Source organism: Capra hircus, chromosome 10 (assembly GCF_001704415.2).
Source record: "Capra hircus breed San Clemente chromosome 10, ASM170441v1, whole genome shotgun sequence".
NCBI lineage: Eukaryota > Metazoa > Chordata > Mammalia > Artiodactyla > Bovidae > Capra > Capra hircus.
The window spans coordinates 100,361,021-100,388,146 of record NC_030817.1 but is presented as its reverse complement, the minus strand read 5'-3'; the positions used below and the strand labels follow the sequence as shown (position 1 = coordinate 100,388,146).

The 27,126-nt window shown below is 47.4% G+C and overlaps 1 protein-coding gene across 2 annotated transcripts in view; it reads left to right on the top strand.

The window, feature by feature from the left end:
* The window catches only part of MCC (mutated in colorectal cancers), a 310,469-nt gene that overhangs the window by 215,231 nt on the left and 68,112 nt on the right, over positions 1-27,126 (top strand). For both annotated transcript variants that reach the window (XM_018053750.1, XM_018053751.1), the window contains exons 5-6: positions 14,140-14,303; positions 16,789-16,995. In XM_018053750.1, coding sequence (XP_017909239.1) covers positions 14,140-14,303; positions 16,789-16,995 — 371 coding nt within the window. The remainder of the gene's footprint in view (positions 1-14,139; positions 14,304-16,788; positions 16,996-27,126) is intronic.

Below are 27,126 nucleotides of genomic sequence, written 5' to 3'. Positions count from 1 at the left end.
TCTGAATCAGTCAGTCTGTAGTGAAGAGAAAGAATCAGTGCATCGAGAGTGAATGGGGAAGGCCAGCCTGGAAACCATTGCCAAAGTCAAGGTGGGCAAAACTGTTGCCAGAATTAAAGGTGGTGGCCATTGAGACGTGGAAAAGCAGATGAGTACAGAAAATTGACAAGGTCTTCCAAGGAATCCATCACAGGGTGAAGAAGGAAGGAGGCATGCGTGGGTGTCCCGTAAGTGTCTGGTTTGCCCAGTGGATGGGTGACAGAGCCAATCAGCTATATGGGAGCAAAGGGAAAAGGACTCAGTGGTTTTGGTCTGAATTTAGTTTTGTTGGAGAGGAGCATGGGTGGGGTGGAGAGGAGGGTGTGTGTTTTGTTTGGGCAGAAGTTTCAGGTGTCTGGAGCTATCTGGGTGGAGATGTTGGGAAGGCAGTGGGTACACTAAACCACAACAGGTCTGGCTGAGGAAAGCAGTCGGGAGACGTCCGGCTGTTTGCAGATAGTTACGGAAGCAGTGGAAGCCGATGTGAAGAGCATGAAGTGTAGAGAACTAGAGGCTAGGTGTAGGGGGCCGCCGGCCGAGGAGAAGACGCAGGAACACCTCGTGGCAGGGATGAACCTCTCGGCGTCTCGGTCTCGGCTCAAACGCGCCTTCCCAAAGCACCTCGCGAGCACCCGTCTGTGCACGTCCGGCGCCGCCTCTCACCACCTCGCTGGTCTCCTCCTTACATCACACTGAAAGTTTAAATGATGTGTTTGTACTTCTTTGCTTGACTGACGCTCCCACTAAACCGCACTGAGCCAAAGCTTGTTTATTTTCTCTACTCGTGGCTCTCCGGAGCCCACCGCAGGGCCTGGCACAGAGTGCCGGGGGTCAGAGATATGTGTTTGAATGAAGGGGTGGTGCAGTCAACCAGTCCATCAACCAGGCAGTCAGCCGGAGCCGTAAGAAGGAAATTGGAGAGCTGTGCCCACCAGGCAGTGGGGTAGAAGACTCTCATAAGGAAGGAGGGTCCCCAGCATGGATGGCTGCTAAGGCCACATAAGATGGGTTTAGGTAGATCGATGTCCCTGAGTGCTGCGTACTGATACCAGCTTTAGCCAGATGGAAATGGGGTGAGGAGAGGGCTTGCCTTGCGGGCCTGGGGCCTTGGCTTCAGGCTAAAGCTGCTTCCCTTATACTGAACCCAGACTGCGGGCCTGCTGTCACAGCACACACATACCCTGGCGACCAGCCCACGTCCTCCAGGCTCCGTTACACCAGCGTCATAATCTTACCCCGGTGGCCTCAACCTTCTGGGCTCAGGCTTCCAGCCTCAGGCGGTCAGACACATGCAGGCAGCCGAGAAGTTTCTGTCACTGCCCAGACGCATTCCTACACCCACCCCTCCATTCAGTTCTCTGAAACTATTTTTCATGAAAGTAAGCAAGTGACCCACACTCCAACAAAATTTCTTAGTCAAAGAAACTTGGGGAGTTGGAGGGCAAACCCCCTCCAGTGGATGGGGAGGGTGGTAGGGTACATCTTCACCGCGGGCATCCCAGGGCTCCCGTTGGGGGCAATCCCCTGTATCCGGGTGCTCGCTCGGGAGCCAGTGTCCACCCGTCTGCACCGGGAGCAGGCTTTGTTTTCCCAAATCACGTATTTTCACCCTTTCCTTCAGTAAAAATGCATGTTTGTTACAACTGGTCGTAGTTTCATTCCCAACAAGCCTGGGCTCCTGCAGGGAAGGGACCCTTGTCTGCCTGGGGCCTGTGTGTGTTCTCTGCCCGCAGTAGGAGCCATCAGCCATTCACGTAGCCGCTCGCTGAATGCGTGCTAGGGATGGGTATGTGAGACCCAGAACCTGCCCTCAGACCGCTGTGCTCGCAGGCTCACACCCTTCATCCCCAGAGTGACATCCCCACTTCCACCTCTGACCTGCAGGCCCGTGGAGCCTGGAGAGCCCCCACCTCAAGCCTTGCCCTTCCCGACTCTTCCTGCTTCCTTCCTGCTCTGGCCACACCGGCCTTCCCTGCTATCCCTCAGACCTGACCAGCGTCTTTGAACTCCGGGTCCCTGCATCCACTGATGCCCACTCGTCCTTTCTCTCACAGTCAGTCTGCTCTCCCCTCGTCACAGCCTCCCCCGGCGCCTCATGGGGTCCTGGACTGTCCCTCACGTGCACGCTGCTTGGCCTCTGCTCCGCACGCATGTCCCTCCCTTCTCACCCCACTTCATCCCACTTCATCACACTTAGCCCTCCGTGACATCACCTCCCATGTGTCTTTACTTCCTTATGTGTATCAGCAGTCAGTCCTTGTGCTGGAATGCCAGCTCCACGTGGGCAGGGACTTTGACTCTTCGACATAGCGGTGCCCACTCACAGGAGGCTTCCAGAGAGGTGAGTGACAGGGAGCGACTTGGAGCTTGCGGTTGTTTGCAGGATGCAAAGGGAACACGGAGTGCCTGCCGGCGGAGCACACCGGAAGATGGGCGGGGGCCACAGCCTCTGGTGGGAGCGCCAGAATGTGCCAGAAGTCACACCTAGGCTGACAGCTGAGGGATAAGTGGGAACAAGTGGGCACAGAGGGGGCAGTAGGAGAGTGCAGTGGGCACAGCCGCCCCCGCCGGGACCCCGCGGAGGGCAGGCCTAGGGACAGCAGGAGGAGCAGCTCACGAAAGCCCAGCAGAGCACAGCCCCTTGCACGTCCATCAGAACTGGGTGGCTGCCTCTTCTTACTCCCGTGCCATTTTCCAATTCAATTGCTTCAGCAGGGAAAAAGCTTCCATTTATAAACACCTTTATAGGAAATCATTAAAACACATCCATTTCATTATGACTGCTGTATTTGCAAACCTCCATTAGCCACCCAGCTTGGCTAATTTTGAGCTGGATTTTATATAGAGTTGGCTGCAGTATATTTGCAGATTTCCATTTAAGATAATAGGAGTAGTCCCTTCATCAGAAATCGCTTGTCTTTTGTGTTCAAACCCACTTCGATAAGCTGGCTCCAGGGCATGGTCCTCAGAGCCTGGACAAGGAAACCCGCAATGCAGAAGGTGCTTTGACCTACCTAAGCAGTCCTATACAGGAGAAAGGTCCCGATGGTGTCACGTTGCATCTTCAAGTAAATTGCATTACCTCTGTTCAAACCTAGACACGAAATCATTTGTAAAATAAAGATAATTAAGTAGACAAAGACAAAGTAGGAGTTATGGCTTGGGATTTCTGTTTCCTCACCTTGGCAAAGAGTTCTCGTTAAAAGGGAGGCTGCAGATCATGGCTGACGTGGTTTGTTCACTTCCTTTGTGTTGAGCATTAACAGGCATCCTCAAGTTCGGTCCTCAGTCTTAAAGGAGGCACTGTAGAGCTCCTCACCTGTGAAACTGAGATAACAGGAGTTCAGAGAGGGCAAGTCGCTTGTCCAGGCTGCACAGCTAAGCACTTGTTTTTGTTCCTGACACCCATCTGTCTATAGGTGGGTCTCCTTTCACAGGAAAACATGCCTTTGGCTGGTGTGCTCTGCTTACCACCATCCTGTGAGGTCTCTAGAGCTGGTGGCAGAATTTAAGGAGCCACTGTCTAATCAGAGCTCCTGGCTTACTAGCAAAGTGTCTGCTGTTTATTGAGACGCTGCAGATCTCCAACTTAGCTCCCACACCCTTAGACCAACCCACGCTGGGTGCTGCAGCAGAGCCGAGCACAGATGTGTGAGATGGTACTGGTCATGCTAGCTTGTGGGTGGGGGGTGGGGGTGCACTCCCTCCTGCAGGCTGTCTTCCTGCCTCTGTTCATGGAACATCAAAGCTGGTCTGGAGCAATTGTCTGTAAAACAAAATCCCTGACCCCATGGACCTTTGCACAGGCTGTGATAGGTTCTGCTCCTGTATTTTGAAATTTCTTCTGGTTTTTGGTGAGAGAGTCTTATTTTTGTGGAATTTAGCAGTGCTGAACTATCATCCTTTAGGGAGGGAAGAAAGCATATGCCCCCGTGCTTGCTGGTGTGATCATTTAGACAGAGATTTCCTCCTTATGCATAGTTTTTGGAAGACAACCAAGGAAGAAGTTACACATGAAACCTGGCTGTTTGGCACAGCTGTGACTATGAAATACGTTTAATGTTAAAGCCAGATTTTCCTGGCTTAATGGACCATGAGGCTTAATGGCTCAGGAGAAATGTTCCAAAGTGTTGAGCAGCCCCTCCCAGTGGGGAGAAAGGGGATTTGGGGCAGGGGAGGAAAGACAGTCCTGCCTTCTCCAAAAATGATTTCTGCAGAGTAGGAGAGAAGTATTTACAAAGGCAGGGCAGCCTGTCCAGAGAAAATTCAATTTCTGTTAGAAATGAGGCACTAAGGAGGCAGTTGTCCTCTGGCAGAGCATGTTTAAAGGAGAATCAGATTCTTGGTAACCTGATTCTGAAACTTTGTGAAACCAGTCCATAGGTTGGCAATGTTAGACAGGACAGAAACTAGCACCCTGACTTGGCAATGAAACAGGCCCAGCCCTGTGCTACCTCTTTTTTTTTTTTTTTTTGGTCTCCTTTAATTGGGCAACTTAATCTTTCCCAAGAAGTTCATGAAAACCCCTGAAAACCAAGCCCAGGGCAGGCTTCGAAGTTTCAAACAGTGACTCACAGAAGGCTAAGGTGACTATGTCCTTCCTTGCGAGGATATGAGCCTGGTCAGACAAGGCCTGTCTGCGAATGTGACCATGTGGCCGAGGAGGCCACCTAAAATCATTCCAGAACTTTCCTTAGAGAGGAACCAAGCTTGAGAGCAGACAAGATTATTGCCCACGACATCTTGTGTCACTTTGGACTATTTCCCTCAAACTACTGTTCAGTGGTTTTGCAGCCCACAGAGGAGACTTGAGATATAAGACGGATATGGAAAGCCATGGATCATGTTTGTTCAGAATGAGCTCCCTTGACTTAGGTTCAGGAACTCCTCTTCTAAGGTAATGAAGTGCAAGTCGCTCGGTCGTGTCCGACTCTTTGTGACCCCATGGGCTATACAGTCCATGGAATTCTCCAGGCCAGAATACTGGAGCGGGTAGCCTTTCCCTTCTCTAGGGGATCTTCCCAACCCAGGGATCGAACCCAGGTCTCCCACATTGCAGGCAGATTCTTTACCAACTGAGCCACAAGGGAACCCCCTTCTAAGATAAGCAGCCTTTATTTTCTAAACAGACTGTATCTCCTTAGGTTGGATTGTTCTTTCAGTTGGAACTCATATTTTCCCTTAAAACCAGCAACCTAGACCTCTCACCTTTTGAGATGGACTGCTCTCCGTCTGTGGAATGTGTATCTCTCATGATAAATCTAGTTCTTACCTGGGGGGGGGAAACACCAAAAACTCCCCAGCATCACAGACGTAGAGGGCAAATGAGAGGGTGGACGAATTGAGAGAGCAGCACTGAAACGTATGCCTTGCCATGTGTAAAATAGATAACTAGTGGGAACCAGCTATAGAACTCTGGGAGCTCAGCCCGGTACTCTGATGGCCTAGAAGGGTGGGATTCTGGGGGCGGGCGGGAGAGGGGACATATATATACTTACATCTGATTCACGTAGTTATGTGACAGAAACCAACACAACATTGTAAAGCCGTTATTTTCCAGATAAACTTTAAAAAAAAAAAAAAGGTCACATAGGACTGTTAGCTTCCCAGAGCAGCCTCAGAAAGCCTATTTTATCTGTAAGGGAAATAAAGTACAGGCACTCACTAGTCTTGATGCAGGCCCAGCGCTTGCTGTTGACCTTGTTTTTGGGAGGAGAGGTTCTATGCACATCTTCCGCTTTCCCCTGCTGCATTGGAAGTGCCCTGCCGCTTTGGAAGTGCCCTGCTGCAGGCAGAGCCGTGAGGCCTAGGATGACCCCCTGTGTGCCGGCCCTGTTCACTCCCGGGGCTGGAGCCCGCCTGCCTCTTGAGCTGAGATGGACCATCCAGCCTGGGGGAAAGGCCCTCTTGGCCTGAAGGGTAGTGAGCTTTGGGGAAAATGCTCAGAGGTGGGGTCCGTGAACTGGGCAGGCAACTGGGGGGCCTTGGGGTGCAGTGAGGGGCTGGGGTTTGTCCTCTAAGTACACTTCTAACTGTCTTCAGGGTAACCTCTCAGAGGCACAGGTGCAGAGCCATCTTGAAGGCTGTGCATGGAGAATGCCAAATCACTTCCCCTTTCTGCCCCTAAGGCTCCTCACCTTTGCAGTACTGGGTATTTTCTTACTCTTAGTTCAGTTCAGTTCAGTTCAATTCAGTCGCTCAGTCGTGTCCGACTCTCTGCAATCCCATGAATTGCAGCAAGCCAGGCCTCCCTGTCCATCACCAACTCCCGGAGTTCACTCAGACTCACGTCCATCGAGTCAGTGATGCCATCCAGCCATCTCATCCTCTGTCGTCCCCTTCTCCTCCTGCCCCCAATCCCTCCCAGCATCAGAGTCTTTTCCAATAAGTCAACTCTTCGCATGAGGTGGCCAAAGTACTGGAGTTTCAGCTTTAGCATCATTCCTTCCAAAGAACACCCAGGTCTGATCTCCTTTAGAATGGACTGGTTCGATCTCCTTACAGTCCAAGGGACTCTCAGGAGTCTTCTCCAACACCACAGTTCAAAAGCATCAATTCTTTGGCGCTCAGCCTTCTTCACAGTCCAACTCACATCCATCATGACCACTTACTCTTAAAGTTGTGCCAATTCAAGTGGTTAGTCTTCACAGAAGTAGAATGATCACATGTGCACTTGAACTTCTCTCGGTTTGTTAGAGCCTTGCTCTCTGGAGACCCCTGTCAGAACTCTTCTGCTTCCGAGGCCAGGGTGGGGTGGGTGATGGGATCGTGTGAGGGCTGTGGCAGCTGAGAGGAGGGTCCTGAGGGGGCAGGGGTGAGCCTTCACGCTGTCGAAGGCTGAATGTACTGCTGTAGAAAAACACACTACGTCAAAACTGCACAGTGACAACAGCAAAGACGGAACACACCCCCGACCGGTGAGATGTGCTATAGTGGAAATCTTTGGGAAAGAAACACTGAGGAGGCTCTGCCCTCCCAGTGAAGTCAGGACCCAGCAAGGGAGGGGCTGGCTCCTGGCGCTGTCACCCTGAGCAGTATCTGTGTTCTTGGGGGTGATGTGGGTGTCATTCCTGTTCTTATAGCTGGTTGAGAGATCAGTCATCATACTGGCCCCTGAGTTAATCTAGCCATCAACATTTCCAAGCTATCCGATCTCTTTGCCTTGAGAGTTACAGTATTTGTTTTCACCTCAACTTTTTATTTTGAAAAACTTTAAACTTACATAAAAGACACAATGAACCCCCTAAACCCTTTGCCTAGACTCACCAATGGGTAACATTTTACATTTGATATTTTGCCCTCTTGCACTTGGAGAACCTTTTTTTCTAAGCAGTTTGACAGTGAGAGGCAGACACCATGCTGCTTTGCCCTAAATATATGAGCACCAGCCTCTTAAAAACAGGGACTTTCTCAGTCCTAACCACAGCACCTTTAGCCCACCTGAGACTCTGACCACGGGTGGAACACTAACTACCGGGTCCACATATAAACTCCCCACATGCCCCAGTCCTGCCTTCTGTCACCGTTGCTCAGCGTCCAGGATCAGTCAGGGCGCACACATCTGTTTAGTTACCGCGTCTTTCTTCTCTCCTTTATCTAGAACAGGTACCCACATTTTTGTCTCTCACGACACAGACATGTTGAGCAGGCCGGGTTAGTGGTGTCATAGAAAACCCCGCGGTCTTCATGATCTGATTGTTTTCTTATTTGAGATTAACATTTTTTTGCAAGGATATGCATAGGTGATATGCATGTGTCCTCGCTACTGAGTTGCAGCTGGAGGTACAGAATGTCCGTTTGTCTGCTGCTTGTGATGTTAGGATGCTTTTAGACTATAGCAGCATTCTCACGGATCCTCTTCAGTAGACACAGACACTGTGTACGTGATGCAGGATGTAACTTCTGTGAATACTCTCTTATTCCTTTCCTCTCAGCCCCTTCTGTCTTCTGCTTGGCACTTAGACCCAGAAGTTGACTCTTCTGTCTTTTTCTATGTTGTTTTGTCCTGGCTTTGTCGGTTCCTTGCTGGGGTTAGGGAGGGCCATGCTGCATGCAGAGTGGATGGTAGGGCTAAAAAGGAGGCCTAAACCCTCCTGGGTTCAGCCAGTTTCAGCGGTGGGGCCCGGCACCACCCAAGCTGCTCCTTCCCTAGGATGTCACCTCTCGCCTCTTAGCAGAACGTCTGTCTTGATGCTGGGAGAACCTGTAGCTCTTTCTTGCACTTCAGTGGCTTTACAAGGCGTGACATGTGCCTGGTCAGAACAGCGGTGGGGGGCTGTGGGTCAGCCCTTGGCAGGCCACATGCGTTCTAGTTATAGCCTGACGTGCCATGCTCACACAGGAGGGCTTTTGGGCGTTTCCCAGCAGGCCTACAGCTGCTTCTGTTTCTCAGACCAGCTGAGATTCACTGTGGCTAATATCCCTGCCTTCCATGGAAGCATCCTCCTTGGGGATCCCTCTTATTACCTGAAGGCCTTCCTCTGCTTTAGCAGCCTGTGGTCTCTCACGTGATAGGTCTTTGATTTGAAGATATTTGGTCAAAAAGCAGCCTCACAAAAACTTGATGCTTTTAAAAGTTGGCTTAGAACAAGTCTTTTTTGTTTCTTTCACACTTTTAACTCATGCGGACTTTATTAAGCACTCCTCCATGCCCGGTGGTGTGAGCATCTCCGCACACGAGGATGGATGAACAGAGTCCCCATTCGCCAAATCCAGGCTTTGTAGGGTCCAAGTTTCAGATACCAGGTAATTACAGGGAATATGATGCCTCAAAGAAAGAAATAGGAGACTACAGGCAATCAGGGAAGGCTTCCTGGACGAGGAGACTTTAAGGCAAAGCTTTAAATAGAGCCATTATGGGCTTCCCTCGTGGGTCAGTGGTGAAGAATCTGCCTGCCACTGCAGGAGACACGAGCTCACTCCCTCTTCTGAGAGAATCCCACACACTGTGGAGCAACTCAGCTCAGGGGCCATAACTGTTGAGCCTGTGCGCTAGAGCCTGGGAGCCTCAACTACTGAAGCCTGCTTGCTCTAGAGCCCAGGATCCGCGACCAAGAGAAACCCCTCCAGTGAGAAGCTGGGGCACTGAAACTAGAGAGCAGCCCCCGCTCACCACAGCCAGAGAAAGCCGACGCCGCAGCGGAGATCCGGCCCAGCCAGAAATAAGTAAGTTCTCAAAGTCCAGTGTCTTTGAAAAGAAAACAAAACCACCATGAAGAAGAGAATGAGAGGCTTCCAGAATCCGCAGATACATCACTCTGAAAAGAGTGCCGAGCCCTCGGAATAGTTACATTTGAAGTTGGGACAATATTTTGGAGCAGGTATCTTCTGGGTAAATACTCGCTGCTTGAAATCAGAGGAACGGGAATATTTCTACTTTCGAGTCTCTTCAGCTGTATTTTTATTTGGGTTAGGGTTTTTGCCGGGGGTTCAGAAACAGTAGGGCCAGCTTTTAACATTGGATTCAAAATGAACCAGTTCTCCTATAGGTTATCATGTACAACACTGGGGAGAGGCCTGGTTGATCCTGAGGGAGAAAGAGGAAAACTAGCTTTGCCCACCAGTGTTTGTTTAACCAAGCAACACTGCTGATGAGGCTTCATCCCTGTAGCTGAGAGTGTCCTCTGATCTCCTTCCCAGGTTTCCCAGGTACTTCGGACTCCCTCGAACAGCAACGTAAAAACCTAAGCTCTGGGATCTCATTAGAAAAATAACCTGAGCTGTCTCTTCCAATTAGAAGTCTTACTGGGGTCCGGGGAAGGGTGCTGTTGTTTAGAAAAGACAGCAGCAGCAGCAGCTGCGGCGAGGGAAGTGGGCAGAGCAATGGAGAGTGCAGCCTGCCGAGTCCAAAGGGGCCACTGCTGGCCACTCCACGCATTGCTGTCATGGGAGGAGCTGGGCCCATGATTGCCCCACCTTCTAATTTTACAGAAATAACTGTAAATTCTAATAATGTTTAAATGTTGGCAATTAACTCAAGAATCATTTTGGTTTTGTTTTTTAAAAAAAAAAGGTTGGGCCAGATATCAAACCCTAACATCCAATCAAAACACCTTCTTGGCTACTGGAGGTTAGTTTGCTCCTCTGGTTCTCTGGTTGAAGGGAGATGTCATTCCATTTATCCTTCTGTGTCCTGGTTTCATCTTTACAGCTAATTAGGCAACTGGAAGGCAGAGTGCCAAGACTGTGAGCTTAGTCTGAGCTTAGTCCATGCCAGAATTCCCTTTACATTGTACTTGAATGGTCTACAGCTTAAAGTTAATTGAAAATTAGCATCAGAAGAAGCCGTATGAAATCTGCATGTGTGAGCTGTGGCTGAAGAAACTGGCAGTCACATCGCTTCGCACCACCTGTGCCGTCTCGTGCACCTGAATTCTTTGAGCATCTACTGCTGAGAACACGCCGTCTCCCTTGTTACGCTTCCTCCTCTCTGACAGGAGATCTCTGATTTCTGCCGTGGTCACTGGGAAGCTCAGGACTAAGTGGAAGAGTCAGCCGCAGCAGCTTTGCTAGCCCCGTCTGCTTCCTCAGTCTGTCTCTGATCCCAGTCTTGTGTTTTCCGAAATGACCTCTGGGGGAGGAACATGTGTTTGATACAAAGGGCACCCTCTCTGCCCCGCAGATATGGAACCGAGCCGTTGCCTTTCCTCCAGGAGGCACAGCACAGCCTGAGGTGCCGCAGTGGGTCTGCCTCTGGTCTTCACACCAGTGACCCTGAGAACATTCAGAGTTGTGCAGCCATCGCCACTACCCATTCCCAGAACTTTCTTATCCTCCCAGACAGAAACTCTGTTCATTAAGCAGTATTGCCCCATTCGCCCAACCCCAGTAACCTCTCTTCTGCTTTCTGTCTCTATGAATTTGCCTGTTCCCGGTACCTCATATAAATGGAATCATACACTTGTCCCTCTGTGACTGACTTATTTCACATAGCCTAATATTTTCAAGGGTCATCCGGGTTGTAGCAGTATCAAAATTCGGTTCCCTTTAAGGCTGAGTCATATTAGATTGTGTGTTTATGTAATATTTTGTTTATCTGTTCATCTATCAACAGACAACTTGGGTTATTCCATCCTTTGACTCCTGTGAATCATGCTGCTATGAACATTGGCTTAACCATTTTAAAGTGTACTGGTCCATGCTGTTAGCTGTATTCACACTGTCGTGCAGCAGAGCTCCAGGATGTTTGTTTTTACCTTAGAGAACTGATAGTGTACCCATCAAACAGTGCCTGCTCCCACCCCTCACCCTCCAGCCCCTGGTAACCACCATCTTACTTTCTGTCTCTATGAACTTGACCGCCTTAGACACCCCATAAAAGTGGAATCGTAAAGAATTTGTCTTTTTGTATTGCTTGTATATAAGTGGAATCGTAAAGAATTTGTCTTTTTGTATTGCTTGTGTCCCTTAGCTTAATGTCTTTAAGGGTCACCCATGTTGTAGCAGGTGTCGAAGTTTCCCTCCTTTTTAAAGCTGAGTAATACTTCATTGTAGGCATATACCACACTTGGGTTATTTCCGTCTTTTGGCTATTATGAACAATGCTGTTATGGACGTGATCTACAAGGATCAGTTTGAGGTCTTGCTTTCAGTTATCTTGGACTTGTACCCGGCAGTGGAATTGTTGGATCACCTGGGAGTTCTATTTTTACTTTTTGAAGAGCTGCCATGCTGTTTTCCAGAGCAGTTGCACCATTTTACTGTGCCCACCAGCAGTGCACAAGGACCCCAGTTTCTCCGCTTCCTCACCAACACCTGTTATTTTGTGTTGTTGTTGTTGATAGTAGCCATCCTCTTGGGCCTAAGGTGATATTTCACTGTGGCTTTGATTTATAAATGAGGCACCTTTTTGTCTGTTCTGGAATACTTGTTCCCTGTCTGAGCTTGTCTTGCACCTCTGGTCCCTTAACTGACACCTTTGGTCTTTTACAAAGACTCCGACTTCCTTGGCCTTCAATGTGGAAGCTCCAATGCCTGGTAGGGGGCTGACTGTGCAGGGCATTGGAGGCCAAGGGAAGGAACTGAAGATGTGTTCTCAGTCTGCATTGAGAATATGCCACAGACTGAGGGATAAGGCCACTCGTGTGGGGTGAAAGGTGGCGAAGCGACAGCATTGACAGGGCACCCAGAGCACCTGTCCTGTTGGCCACCCTGTCATCCTGTGAGTCCCTGAACCGGAAACAGTGACAAAAGACAGCCAGGTGTCACCTGATCACTAGTGGGGCTTGTGTAAAAGCTGTGGGTAGAAGGCAGGAGTGTGGGGGGCTCGTCATCAGCCTGTGTGATACGCGCTGGGCTTCCTAAGACCAAGGAAAACATCTGTCGTTCTCTGAGTGTGAACAGAAGATGCCCCTGAGCTGCAGTCTGCATGTTAACTTAAATGCCTCCCTCTGTCTTCTTGATGCCCTGTCCTGTACTTGCATCGTGGTATCCGTGCTTACTTTCCCCAGCGTGGTGGTGGACAGCTGGGAGAGAGGGCCGTGGCTTTTGCCACGTACACCTGTGAGCTCCCAGAGTTGAGAGTCTGGTATTCATCTCTGTACCCTGCTTCCAGCCTGAGGCCAGGGCTCAAAAGCTGGTTCAAGAATGAGAAAGACTGATCAGATCCCTACACTTTCCTCCTGTTCCCAGTAGCCCAACGTACTCAGGACCCAGTCTGGTGGCACCTTTATTTTGAGGGGCTCCAAAATCACTGCAGGTGGTGACTGCAGCCATGAAATTAAAAGTCGCTTACTCCTTGGAAGGAAAGTTATGACCAACCTAGATAGCATATTGAGAAGCAGAGACATTACTTTGCCAACAAAGGTCCATCTAGTCAAGGCTATGGTTTTTCCAGTGGTCATGTATGGATGTGAGAGATGGACTGTGAAAAAAGCTAACTGCCAAAGAATTGATGCTTTTGAACTGTGGTGTTGGAGAAGACTCCTGAGAGTCCCTTGGACTGCAAGGAGATCCAACCAGTCCATTCTGAAGGAGATCAGATCTGGGTGTTCTTTGGAAGGAATGGTGCTAAAGCTGAAGCTCCAGTACTTTGGCCACCTCATGCGAAGAGTTGACTTATTGGAAAGACTCTGATACTGGGAGGGATTGGGGGCAGGAGGAGAAGGGGATGACAGAGGATGAGATGGCTTGATGGTATCACGGACTCGATGGATGTGAGTTTGAGTGAACTCCGGGAGTTGGTGATGGATAGGGAGGCCTGGCGTGCTGCAATTCATGGGGTCGCAAAGAGTCAGACACGACTGAGCAACTGAACTGAACTGAACTAATTGTTTGTATTACATTTGACTTTAAGGGGATTTTTTTCCCCCAGCAAAATTATCTTTTAAAATACATCTAGTTCACATTAAAATTTTAATTAATTTTCTTTTCCTAAACAGGCCTTGGGTGTCTCACAATTAAAAATAACCCAGATTTTAAAGTCAGAATCAAATGATTAGAATTGCTTACAAGGCATTCACATGGAGAACAATATGGAGTTTGTTAATACAGTTTGTTTTTCCTCTGATGGAAGAAGGTGGTATAAATTGCAGTGGTAAAGCCTGTTGATTGGTTATACCAGTCAGAAGAAAAAATCCTGATTATAAGCTGACTGAGGGCACAAACTGTTTCTTATACAGTTTCTGTTCTTAAACAACAACAACAAAACACCTAGTGTCTCTGCTCACTCTGGGGTTTGTTTTGTTCATTTAGTATTTATCAGATCTTTTTAGCTAAAACTGTTTGTGAAATCAGTCCTTATCTGAATGACTGAGCAGGAAGGTTGACCAGAAGTCCCACAGCCCCTCCTGGGACATTTCTTCATTCTTCATTCATTTCTTAGAGAAATTTGAGATGTAGCTGCCTTTGAGTGAAAAGTGAGAGAATGCAGTATGGCATGGCTATCTAGAAAATGGCCATGGTCTGAAACTCCTTAAAGCCTTTGCATTGGCCTCAGGCCTCAAAAGGTGAGGAGCCTGGGCAGTTAGGCTGCATGGTGTTAAACTTTGGCATCCAGCTCCACTGCCGTCCATTGTGCCTAAACAGGTTCTTCTCCGTAATCAAAACAGAGAGCGCTCACGCCCACCTTCCTGCTTAAGTCATGTCCACATCTGCTTGCAGATAACTGCAGTGACCTGAACTCGGAGCTGCAGAGGGTGCTGACTGGGCTGGAGAACGTGGTCTGCTGCAGGAAAAAGAGCGGCTGCAGCCTCTCGGTGGCGGAGGTGGACAGACACATCGAGCAGCTGACCACGGCCAGCGAGCGCTGTGACTTGGCCATCAAGGTAGGACCCCCCCCACCCCACTCCCTCTGTGTGACTCTCAGATCATATGAGGGAAATGATCAGATTCCTTTAAAGTGCTGTTTTTCTCGAATATCTATTAGGGGGTGGGTATTTCTAAAAAGGCCATTCAAAAGTTGGGCCACCAGGGAGAAGCTGGAGCCCTGTACACTTTTGCTGGGTTGAATCACATCCGAGAAAGTCATTTGATCAATAGTCAAGATCACTGTCTTTGCAAAAATGACTACTTCCTTGGAAGCTATGAGACTAATAGTATTGAACCATGTCATTTTAGTGTGGTTCATCATACAGAGTTCTGAGGTTGTAAGATTAACTTGGAAATTTTATTAAAGCTTTCAGGCCTCTAGGATATTATTTCTAGAGTTATCAATTCATGGTGCTAACAAAAGGCCTGAATGAGTCATCTACCGTGAGCATACTAGATTGGGCCTCAGTCCCGCCTTTGCTGTGCATTCACCTTGGGCTTCCCTGGTGGCTCAGATGGTGAAAAATCTGCCTGCAATGATACAAGGAGGGAGACCCGGGTTTGATCCCTGGGTAGGGAAGATCTTTTGGAGAAGGTAATGGCAACCCACTCCAGTATTCATGCTGGAGAATTCCACGGAAAGAGGAGCCTGACAGACTACAGTCCATGGGGTCACAAAGAGTCGGACACGACTGAGTGACTTTGACTTGCTGACTCATCTTACTGCTTAGGGAGCACCAAGTGAGAAGAATTTGCTGTATCTGCACAAACTCACCTTGAACCATGGGAACATCAAGGCCTCTTGGTACAGGGCCTCTGGTATCTTTATATTACTTCCCCAGAGCTTAGTGACCTAGGCACTAAGCTGAAAAGTTCACACTGAAAAGTCTGAAAGGAGCCTGTGTCAAGGGGAAATGTGATGTTCTCTGAAAAATGAGGACTAAGGGCCCAACTTCCTATTGACAGGAATCCTGGAGTTCACAGAAGAGCTGTGGTATCTCGAGGTAAACCGTGATTCATGTTAGTAATACATCTGTTTTCCCATCTTTATTCATCACAATTATAAATATATAGCTGATGTCATTTAGGGGAAGCAGCCACTAGTGTTTTTCTCTCTGGAATCTCCAGGCCCTGTATATGATTGTAATGTCAGCATGGGTACTAGCCCAAGCCTTAGCATCAAGGGGAAGAGGAAGCCACAGGTTTCTGCCAACCAGCAAAGGACAGAGCAGGCCCTGGAGCAGGACTGAATAGGGCAGAAGTCTCTGATTTGAGAGGAAGGACAAAGCACTGCATGTGGAAAGTGGCAGCAAGATTTGGATAACTGTCCTCATCAGGGCACCAATGTGAGCATCCAAGAGCAAGCACCCTGTGCCAGCTAAGTCGCTTCAATCATGTCCGACTCTTTGCAACCCCATGGACTGTAGCCCGCCAGTCTCCTCTGTCCATAGGATTCTCCAGTTAAGAATACTGGAAGGGGTAGCTGTTCAGTTTTCCAAGGAACATCCCAACCCAGAGATTGAACCCCAGTCTCTTATATCTCTTGCATTGGCAGGTGGGTTCTTTACCGCTAGAGCCACCTGGAATGCCCTGCACCCTTAGGCCACTCATTTCTGAGACCTATTTCCTATCTTATCTCTTCATTGCCTTCTACCCCAACAGGGTAATTCCACCTCTTCTTTCCAAATCATTTGAGGTGTGCTTCCTTTTCCAAAGGACAGTAATCACTAATGAATAGTTTCTGAAAGTGAGCAGGAGTTCTTCCTTTTCTTCAAATTTATACATGTTTCTTCTTCATTAAATACTGATGTTTTCAATGAGTTAAAAAAAAAAAACTCTCCAAGTACTATCAAGATCCTATTCTTTTTAAGCTCATAGCTGTCGTGTTAATTAAATCCCTGCTGTCTTAGAAACCTCCACAATGAGCTCCCTCTTTTCTGTGTCACTGAGGTTTATTTTCATCTTTCGTATCTTAGCACTGAACCTCATTCACACCTTCTGGTTCTGATACGACCCTAAAACCTGGAAGTGGTGATGTGACCCATCGTATCGCTAAGCTGGAACATGGGAAACCTGTGATTTAGGAAATTTCAAGCTAGATCTTGTATGCAGTCTGCAACTTCGCCTTTGCTTTATCAGGATCACTAACTGGCTTGCCATCTGGTCATGTGTATTCACCGACTCTGGAACGTGGGTGAAGGAGATAAATGTCTGTGTGGCTGTTCCCACTACAGACAGACTTAAATACCAGAAAGAAACTGTGTTTTTCTCATGAGGGGAGACTGCCGGGGAACACAGACCATAACCCAGGCTGTGACAGAGCCTCTTTTGAAAATGGGGAGAGGGTGACTGGGGGGATAGCCCATCTTGATTACTTTCTGCAGGGAAGTGACCGTGGAAGCCACCCCCCTGTGGACACTTGCCCACGACCAGCCTGTGTTCTCCCCTTCCCCTTTTCCCCAGGGAACTCACTTGCCTTGTCTCCGTGGCTCTGTTTTCCAGACAGTGGAGGAGATCGAGGGGGTCCTCGGCCGGGACCTGTACCCCAGCCTGGCAGAGGAGCGGTCCCGGTGGGAGAAGGAGCTGGCAGGGCTGAGGGAGGAGAACGAGAGCCTGACGGCCATGCTGTGCAGCAAGGAGGAGGAGCTGCACAGGACCAAGGCCACCATGAACGCCGTGCGGGAGGAGCGCGACCGGCTGCGCAGGAGGGTGAGCGCCGGCCCCTGGCGGGGAGGCCGGCCCGCAGGCCGGCTGCTTGAGCCCCGGGCGCCCTGAGGGTTCGGTGGCATTTCTCCTCTTGTGAATCACCATACCTTTCCGGGTATGAAGTCATTCTTGAGAGTCGTCTGAAAGTGCTGAGGCGGGCAGGTAGGATTTTTTTTTTTTAAACACTCTTCTCTGCAACCAGCAAATCTTCGTGGATGCTAAAATTTATCCTGGCACAGTGATTCTCAGCCATTCTCTGGGTACTCACATCTTCCCCAAGCTCAGATAAAAGATTCTAACTTTAAGGTAGGCAAATAATTTATAATTTGCAAAAACATAAAGAATTTCCACTTTGCAGTTTCTTGTGGTCATGTTTCTTTAGATTTATAGTGCCTGCTCTCGTATATCCATACTGAGCCTAATATGAAATGTCCTCTAGACTCATTAAAGTTAATGTGAAAAAGTCACTCAGTCATGTCTGACTCTTTGCGACCCCATGGACTATAGTCCATGGAATTCTCCAGGGCAGAATACTGGAGTGGGTAGCCTTTCCCTTCTCCAGGGGATCTTCCTAACCCAGGAATCGAACTGGGGTCTTCTGCATTGCAGGCAGATTCTTTACCAACTGAGCTATCAGGGAAGCCCATTAAAGGTAATAATCCTATATATATCTCTGTGTGTGTGTATGTTCTGAGTGTGCGTGTGTAATTCCTGGTAGTCACCTCTGCCTGCTAAATGGCCCTATGACCCAAACAGGTTTGAGAACCACTTTGTTTGGTGGTTGGTTGGAAATACAACCATTACTAAAGGAGTTGATGTTTCAGGATAAAAATGTTTGGCAGAGTTGTTAAGCACTCACTTTTCCAAAGATAGAGTTTTTTCTTGGGAACCCACAAGTATTTCTTTGTTTGGCTGTTAATTTGGTCTGTCATCGGACTGGAGGTGAAGCAATGAATTCTTTGGTCAGAAACAGTTCCCTTTGAACTTCGCTTTGAATTACTGGGCCTGCTTTATTTACTGTTTCTCCATTGTGGCAGAATTAGAAGCTTGCTTTCTGTTGTGCTCTGACTGGTGATTTTGCGCACAGAGGAGGAGAAAAATACATCTTGGTCTTACCATCGCTCTTTAACTTGCCTCACGAAGATCAGTGTGTGTGTACCATTCTGTTTTTAATCCCCACACAGTTTTCATACTTGCCATTGTGTATGAATATAAAAGAAAGCCCTATTTTTGAACGTTATCAACTCTTTTCCTCATTTATGGCTATTGCCAGCATTTCCTAACGCTCATATCTGAATGTTATTTTGTCTAAACTCACATGCATAAGCTTATTTTCAGAACCCAGCTGTATCAGATGCCAGTCCTGGCAACGGCAGGTGTAAATCATTGCAGTCAGCAAAGACTTTATCTGGGCAAGCTGAGGACACTTCCTTAGTGCTAAGGCCCACAGCACATGTAATTTCCTGGGTTACACTCCCTGATCATTATGACTAATGCCCTAATTAGGTGTGCTTGCTTTTAGCACGCACATTCTGTTGGTGCTTACTTTGTGAAGGAAATGTTGGTCTTAGGCCTAATTACATACTGTGGTTTAGAATAAGTTTCCTCCCCGAGCCTGAGATACTGAAGAACAAGACAGCACTTGATTGTGACCAGCAAAGGAGAAAACACCAGTTTCCCTCCACTGAGTATTCTCTCCAGCTCTGGAGGTCAGTCTCAAGGACAGCAGAGTCTAATGCTGTCACACTCTATGCCAGAGCTCCGTGACTGCTCAGGGCACAGCGTGACCCCCCCAAAGCCACTGTGAGTCTCTGGGAAGTTACCTACACTCTCTGTGCCTCAGTTTATTCTGCTATGAAATTCATGTAATCCTCATGAATTATCTAAGCGCTTGACTAATGCACGGCACATAGCAGCTGCTCAGAAACTATCAGGAATTATTTGGGGTGAAGTCCAGAGTTACCTGTTTAGTAGTCTGGAAAGATTAACGCCATACCACATTTTTTCCCTAAGAATCCGTATAGATCCGAATTTGTAGAGGGACGTTGAATAACTGCACGGACACACAGATACACATACATTGTACTCAAAACTTTTATTCTGATCACATTTATTATCTTGTAAATTCTGTAGTTAATACAATTTCATATCAATGTATATGTTTATATTTTAATTACCTCCAAATAAAAATATATTAGGGAACTTGTATGTCTTCTTCAACTGGAAATTCCCAGTTTGTATATGTACCCATGAATTAGATTTATTTCTCTTTATCCCGAGACAGTTGTGGGTGTCAGAGTCTCCTCAAGGCCACTGAATGCCAGTTTGCTAGATCTTACATGCTGGATGACTTCTGCCTACCATGACCCAGTGTATTTCATTTCCCTGAGGAGAAATCTGTCTTTTGTGGCTGGTTGTCTTCTCCTCATGATGTACAGCTCTGAGGAATGACTGAGGTTTGGTCAGTTCCATCCTTGTGGTTCCACGTGATAACATGGCTGGTTTGCCTTTGTTGTCTTTCTGGCCACTCAGAATCCACAGTTCATCAGAGTTGCCTGGAAATGGGTTTTTTTTTTTTCTTTTTTTCTTCTTCATTGCCTACATTCACTGTATAGAATTTGAACTGATCAGATCAATAGGATTGGTGCTTACCCCCTTGCCTGTAATTAAACAGAGTGCTCTCGGTAGGTTTTCTGAGCCTTGTACATGATTTAATTAAATTAGACCTTTAATGTCAGTGAGCAGATTGGGCTACTTGGCAGAGCAGTAACTAAGGAACAACAGGCAGACAATTTTTATTATTGGTCCCAGCTCATTATTAAATGAGATAATCATTTATTTCTGCATGCTCTGTAATAGAACCACTCATTTCCTCATGTATAAAGAAATGAGTTTAATTTAGGCAAAGTAAAATTAATTCCCCTAGAAAGGGAAGCACTTGGCTTTTCATTCATTTATTCATTTTGTAAACATGACTGGTCGTCTCCTCTGTGCTGGGCAGAGGGAATATACTGATGAGCGGGATATAGACTCTGGCCCTGGGGATGTTTGGCAGACAGGCGAGTAAACAGGTCTTTACAATAGTTGTTGTTGAGTCACTAAGTTTTGTCCAACTCTGCAGCCTCATGGACTGCAGCAGGCCAGGCTTCCTTGTCCTTCACTATCTCCCAGAGTTTGCTCAAACTCATGTCCATTGAGTCAGTGATACTGTCCAACCATCCCATCTCATCTCCCTTTTCTCCCCCTGCCTTCAGTCTTTCCCAGCATCAGGGTCTTTTCCAATGAGTCAGCGCTTCACATCAGGTGGTCAAAGTATTGAGCTTCAGCATCAGTCCTTCCACTGAGTATTCAAGGTTGATTTCCTATAGGAATGACTGGCTTGATCTCCTTGCAGACCAGGGACTCTCAAGAGTCTTCTCCAGCACCACAATTCGAAAGCATCAGTTCTTCAGCACTGAGCTTTCTTTATAGTCCAACTCTCACATCCATACATGACTACTGGAAAAACCATAGCTTTGACTATGTGGACCTTTGTTGGCAAAGTAGTGTGTCTGCTTTTTAATACACTGTGTAAGTTTGTCATGGTTTCCTTCCTAGGAGCAAACACCTTTGAATCTCATGGCTGCAGTCACCATCCGCTGTGATTTTGGAGCCCAGGAAAATAAAGTCTGTCACTGTTTCCACTTTTCCCCCTTGTATTTGCCATGAAGTGATGGGATCGGATACCATGATATTAGTTTTTTGAATGTTGAGTTTTAACCCAGCTTTTCACTCTCCTCTTTCAAATCAGAAGAGGTTCTTTTCTTTCTGCCATTAGAGTGGTATTATCTTCATATATGAAGTTGTTGACATGTCAACTGAAAGGGAGAAGGAACACAGAAGACACCCTGAGAACTCACAGAAAGGATCAGCCTCTCTCAGTTACGTATTTTTTTTTACCTAATTGTTTAGGCCAACTGCCATGTAACATAAATGGTCAGTGTGTTCCTCAGATAGTTCAGTAAAGCAAACTGGATGTGACCACAGGCTCATGAATCTGTGTCCCATTGAATCATAGCCTTGAATCTGAAACAGGTAACACACATTCCTTCTTCAGAACGTCCTGCAGTCAGTTATATTTTATTATAGCAAAAATGGATTAATATAAATCAGAACCAGCCAAACTAAGAGACACATAGGTGACGTCTGAAAGAGGTCTGAAAACAAATCTCCCAGCTGTCTTCTTCCCCTGGAGTCCTAAAAGCTTTGCACTGTGATGTGTGGCCACAGACAGAGGTTTGCCAACCAGGGAAGTTCAGCCAAGCTTTAAAATCTAGGGTTCTTATTGGAGCTGAATTATGTAAATGTGATTGATTGAATCCTTGGCCTTTGAACTCATTTCCCAGTTCCTTCTCCTGGAGGGGTATCAGGCTGATGCCTTTGGGCTGCCTTTGTGAGTCTGCAGGGGTGGCGCTGCACTGCACCCCTGTGGTCACTCTCGTACAGAAGGAGTCTTGTGGGTGTGAGGGCCCAGCACAGCCCTGCTCGGGCCCCTGTGCACACGCAGGTGTGGCCCTCGTTCCCGGCGCTGTACTCAGCGTCCTCCTGTGTGAGCCCGAGACCCGCCCCTAGAGCCACCGGTTCCGGATCCACTGGCGCCTGTTTCTGACTACTGCGCTGCTTCCAAACACCCAGTCGAATCTGGCTTCAGTATTCGCCCAAATTATCTCCGAGGGAACTCGACAATCAGTGTTCATGCTTAAGGGGGCTAGAGAGAGAGAGAGGAGTCTAAATTAAATGAAAAAGCCTGCTGAGAAAGATTAATGACCTTAAAGGTTGACCATGTGTTTTATTATATCCTTCTTTCTACTAATTAATTCATTTATAATATATACTTCTTATTAGGCTGCCCACCTCTACTGGGAGATAAGAGGTAGAGCATCAGGCTGAGGTGTCCAGAGCCTTGTCTGCCTCCAAAATGGCCATTCACCGCATCTCCCATTGTAGGCTACACTGGGACTTTCCTGGTGGCTCAGTCGGTAAAAAATTCATCTGCACTGCAGGAGACCTGGGTTCGATCCCTGGGTTGGGAAGATCCCCTGGCAGAAGGCATGGCAACTCACTCCAATATTCTTGCCTGGAGAATCCCTGTGAACAGAGGACCCTGCAGGCTACAGTCCGTAGGGTCGCAAAGAGTCGAACACGACTGAGCAACTAAGCACAGCAAGTAGGCTACATCAGTGTCGCTCTGAAATATTTAACTAAAAATCAGTAACAGCGGAGTTATTTCTGGAGGTGAAATTGTTGACACTTTTCAGAGGTTAAATAAAGCTTCCTCTCCGTTTTGCCTTATTTGGCCTTAGATCTCACGTGACCTCTTCCCACTTTGCCTCCCGCTCTGTGATACTTTTTTTGTCTGGATATTGAAAGTACAGGACTGCAAAATAGTACTTCATGTTTCCTGTGAATTTTATTTAGATTATAGTGAATGCAGATCAATTTCATAATAGTTATGGGGGCAGGGGGTAAGGACCTATCTAGAGCAAAGGGTACTTGAACACTTTTACAGTGCTGTAGTTTATTTTTCTAACAGATGTATTCTTAGTTATGTGTTGTTTAATATATAGAAATAGATACATAGAAGAGGAGCTAATATGCTAAAATATTAAGAGGCCAAGTCTAGGCCATGAAAAGAGTCATATATTTTCTTTCTACTTTTCATGAATTTTCAAATTGAAGAAACAAAAAGTAAAACATGAATTATGGAATGTGATCGGCATCTCCCAGCCTTAATAACTTGATATCCACACAGAAGCTGTTATTCTCTTTTGTCCTTGATGGAAATTTGTTCATATCTTACCTTTTCTATTTCCTCTTAGGAGTTTCTTTATATGAGGAAGAAGATGCCAATATTTGCTAAGTTCAAATTCATAAAATACTTATTAAAAAAAAAAAACAGCAACCCTGAGCTGAGAGGAGGGCGATCTGGCCACGATTCTCCTTCCACCTCAGTTTGGGGGTCCCAGCTGGCTCTTCTTCTGTGTGACTGGAGAGAATAGGATACACGGTGGTAACAAACTAGCCTCCCAAATGAAAAGCAGATTTCCTGCTTGCACTGCACAGCCAGTGCAGGTCTGAAGATGAGCACATAGCTCTGCTCCGTGTGTTCCCTCAGGAACCCGGGGTGGTAGTAGCCTGTTCCCTAAAACATCACTGGAACAGACTCCTCCTCATCTGAATGCTTCTGTTCACAGCCCATGGACCAGAGCTCGACAGATGCTCCATCTTACCAGAGAGGGGCTGAGAAATAGGAAGGAGCGGTGTGTTGAGCAGTAAGTGTTCCAGGTGACTGATTTGCTCTGAGTGTGATACCAGGTAGACTTGGAGGGGAATGCGGGTGCCAGAGAATCAGGCAGTTTCACACATCCATCCTGGAGTGGCTCAGAATATGTGTGACAGCGTCACTGGGAAACTCTTCCCAAGGATAAATGCTCGGGCCCTTCCATGAGCTATGAATCAATGAATGGGCTGTAGGACCCTCACACACTTCCCCGTTGTGATCCTAGCAGAACCCAGACAGTAAGCGGAAGGCAGTATCCTTCAGTCACCCCCCGTGTGTGTTCCGAAAGCCTCTCCAGACATCTTTACCCGCTCCCCACAGGTGGAGTGAAAAGAGAGAGAACCCCCCACAGCCTTTCTAGCACTTTCTATTCATGCCTCACCTGCTTCTCCAAGGGCCATGGTGTGGTAGTGACGAGCCCTGCATCTGAGACAGGAATGGTTCCCACCCCTGTCTTCCACTCATCAAGGTCACATGAGTTCAGAGGGGGTGCAGAGAGGGCTCTGCGTGTTCTAGAATCTGGGAGGACACAGTATCCCTAGGAATGCAGAGGCAAGGAGGCATTGCCCGGGGTCGGGGAGAACGTCCCGTGCTCATCTGTTGAAGAAAAAATAGTTTTATAAGGTGCCACCTACCAATGCATTTTTTTTCAGTACAATTTTGATTGTTTATTTTTAAGGACCTGTTAATAATATTGATAGTACTAACATTCTTTAACTGCTTTTAGACTAAACAAACCCCTCTTGTACTAAAAATAGATACCTTTGAAGCAAAGCAGGATGGTAGAGCCTGAATGATAATGCTGAATATGTTTTGAGCATTTACTAGTGATGAGTGATGATGTATGCACATCTCATTTAACCTGCACCGTAATTCTAGGAGAGATACTATTATACCCTTCTTAGACATGAGAGGCCTGCGGAAGTTTAATGATCCTGGTCTATGCTGACATTAACTCTTAACACCGAAACTTAGGCTCTGGTAGCCTTGCAGTGGGATCAACATTCACTTTTCTATTGTTTGGACTCTTTCCTATGTTCTGTCTGCTTTTCCCCATATCATCTCCTGCTTCTACCCAGACGGGAAGTAAAGCATCCTCTCTTACATAACGTGGGTGGCAGACTCCTTAGGGCACGACACATCAGTGTCCCTGGTATTCCAAAACAAAACCAAGTGAAGACAAAATAAGTTTGTTGCATAGAGAAGAAGTTGTCTGTGCACATATTTATCTTGATGTGAGCTTGACAGAACATTTTTGGCAAAACCTGTCTCCCCTCTTTTCTGTAGTTAGAGGAAGTTTTAAGAGAGATCCATGGCAGAGAACCCACAAAACTCTGATTTTCTCATGTCTTCTTTGAAAATAGTTTCTAAGTGGGCTCTGTGCACACCTGTGCCGTGGAAATTGTGAAGCAGTCTTTTTAGTTGTGGGTACCAGTGTTGGCTTATCCATCCCTGTCTCCCTCCTTCAGCCTCCACTCCAGTGAGGAAGTCCAGCTGGTAAAGGCAAGCTCTTGGCTGTAAAGCAAGTAGCCGACAATATTTGTTTGAAAGCTGGTCAGAAATTAGGAAGACTGCCAAAGCACTGACCTTTTCCCCCGATGCAGCCACTTAGATAATCCGGTCCAGGTTCCTTCATGGGCTTTCAGACAAAAGAACAAGGTACACCCATCACCCTTCAGAGAACAGAAATGCAGCTGAGTTTGCTTTCTTCCTTATGCTCTATAATCTCTTCCTCTTCTGTTTCAGCTGACCCAAAATTGCCATGAACAATAAAATACTATTTTGCTGAAACAAACCACATTTGTAGGAATAAGTGTATATTTTCTATAAGTAAAGTCTGCTTTCTCATTTGCTTGAGGGCTCTGAGAAAGAAAAGTCTTATAAAATCTCCAGTGGGAGACAGTGGTTCTCTGCCAAACACAGCCCCAAGCCCAGCATCAAAGGAGGCTGCTTTCTGAGGCCTGCCCGTGCTCACCACCGCAAGCTCATTCAGTAGAACTTTTCCGGCTCAGTGGTTCTCAGCCCTGTCCAGTGTACAACTCATGTGTCTCCACCAGCTCCATTGCACAGCAAAATTATGAATTACAACCTAATTGTCTGAAGTTACAGCTGCCCAAAGACCACTGCTCCATACCATCAGTGGAACACAGACTTGTTCCTTTATGGCTAATAGCAATGCTTCTCCTCCTGCTCAGGAGTCCAGTGCCACCTCTCCTCCCTGCCTGTCACTCCTGTGTGCCCCACGTTCTCAGCTGACGCCATCAGAGGGCTTGGGCGTCTCTCTGAGCCTCTGCAGTCGTCCTAGGGGAGCGCAGGCCCAGTAGCTGGCCCTGCTTGCAGCCACCCTCACCTCCCTCTCGGTGACCTGAGCCCTTTCCGGAAGCCCACTGCTGTGACGCCTCAACAGCTCCAGCCCGCCTCTCCGTCCTCATCAGCCTCTGGCTGCTATAATCTCTTATGCCCCTGAGCAAGCTATCTTTATATTTACTTCCTTTCATTTGTTTGTTTTCATCTGGCCTGCAGGGCCCAGAGATAAGCTAATTACATCCCTCTGTTAAAGCAGACACATTGATCGTGAAAAGGCCTGCTTTTATTTATTGCTTTTCTCTCCCACTCTTTCTCTCATTTTACGTACGTCCTTATACACAGTGTTTGTTGTGGTTTTCATTTACATCCATTGTGTTGTGCTGCAGACTTCTTTCTCTGTTTTCCCCGAGCACTCTGACTTTAAGGTCTGCCCGCGGTGCCACGTATGCGTGAGGTCTGACAGCCTCCTAAAGTTCTGTAGTGTCCCCACCACATTTTCCATGCCCAACGTCCAGACCTCCCACTGCCGCAAACAGTGCCCCGAGGCATAGGCCATGCCTGCGTCCTCTTTGGTCCTGTGTGGAAATTTCTCTGGAATGCATGGCCAAGAGAGAGGCTGCAGAGTCCTCACCGGCGCCTCATGGCACGTGCGTGTGCGTGAAAGTGAAAGTGTGCCCACTCTTTCTGACCCCATGGGCTGTAGCCCGCCAGGCTCCTCTGTCCATGGGGTTCTCCAGGCAAGAACACTGGAGTGGGTTGCCATTTCCTCCTCCAGGGGATCTTCCTGACCCAGGAATCAAACCCCCGTCTCTTGTGTGTCCTGCTTTGGCAGGCGCGTTCTTTATCGCTGCACCACCGGGGAAGCCCTTATCCTGACAATTTTTGTGCTTGTCATTTTCCCCTTTATCCCATTCTTTTTTGCAATTTAGTTTTCTTGTTCCTGAAAAGCTTGTGTGTCCTTGGGAAGTTCTTTCAGCAAAGGTCTACAGGTGCTTAATTCTTGATCTTTGAGACTGTCTTTCTTTTTGCCCACACTCTTGACGATAGGTGTATAGTTTCCTGTTGTTGCTGAGACAAATTACCAGTCAGTGACCTAAGATGACATGGATTTATTATCTCCCGGTTCTGGAGGTCAAATGTCTGAAATGTGTCTCCCTCACTAAAATCAGTGAGGCATCAGGGCTGTGTTCCTTCTTGGTTCAGTTTCCTTGCCTTTCTCTATGATTCCTGCAAATTCCCTTCTTCCATGTAAGGTAATTTATTCACAGATTTCCAGGATTTGGGTGTGGACATCTTTGGGGGCCATTACTCAGGCTGCTATAGTAGTCTAGCTACATCTTGGGTTTTCAGGTGACAGTTTTATTTGGCAATATTCAAGATTGTATTGAGGCTGACACTCTGTCAGACACTGTTCCACGTGTCGAATACAATAGTGAGTGAAAGAGACCAACATCCCCGCCCTCAGAGCTTAAGGTGTCTCTCCCACCAGGCAGCTTCAAGATTCTCTC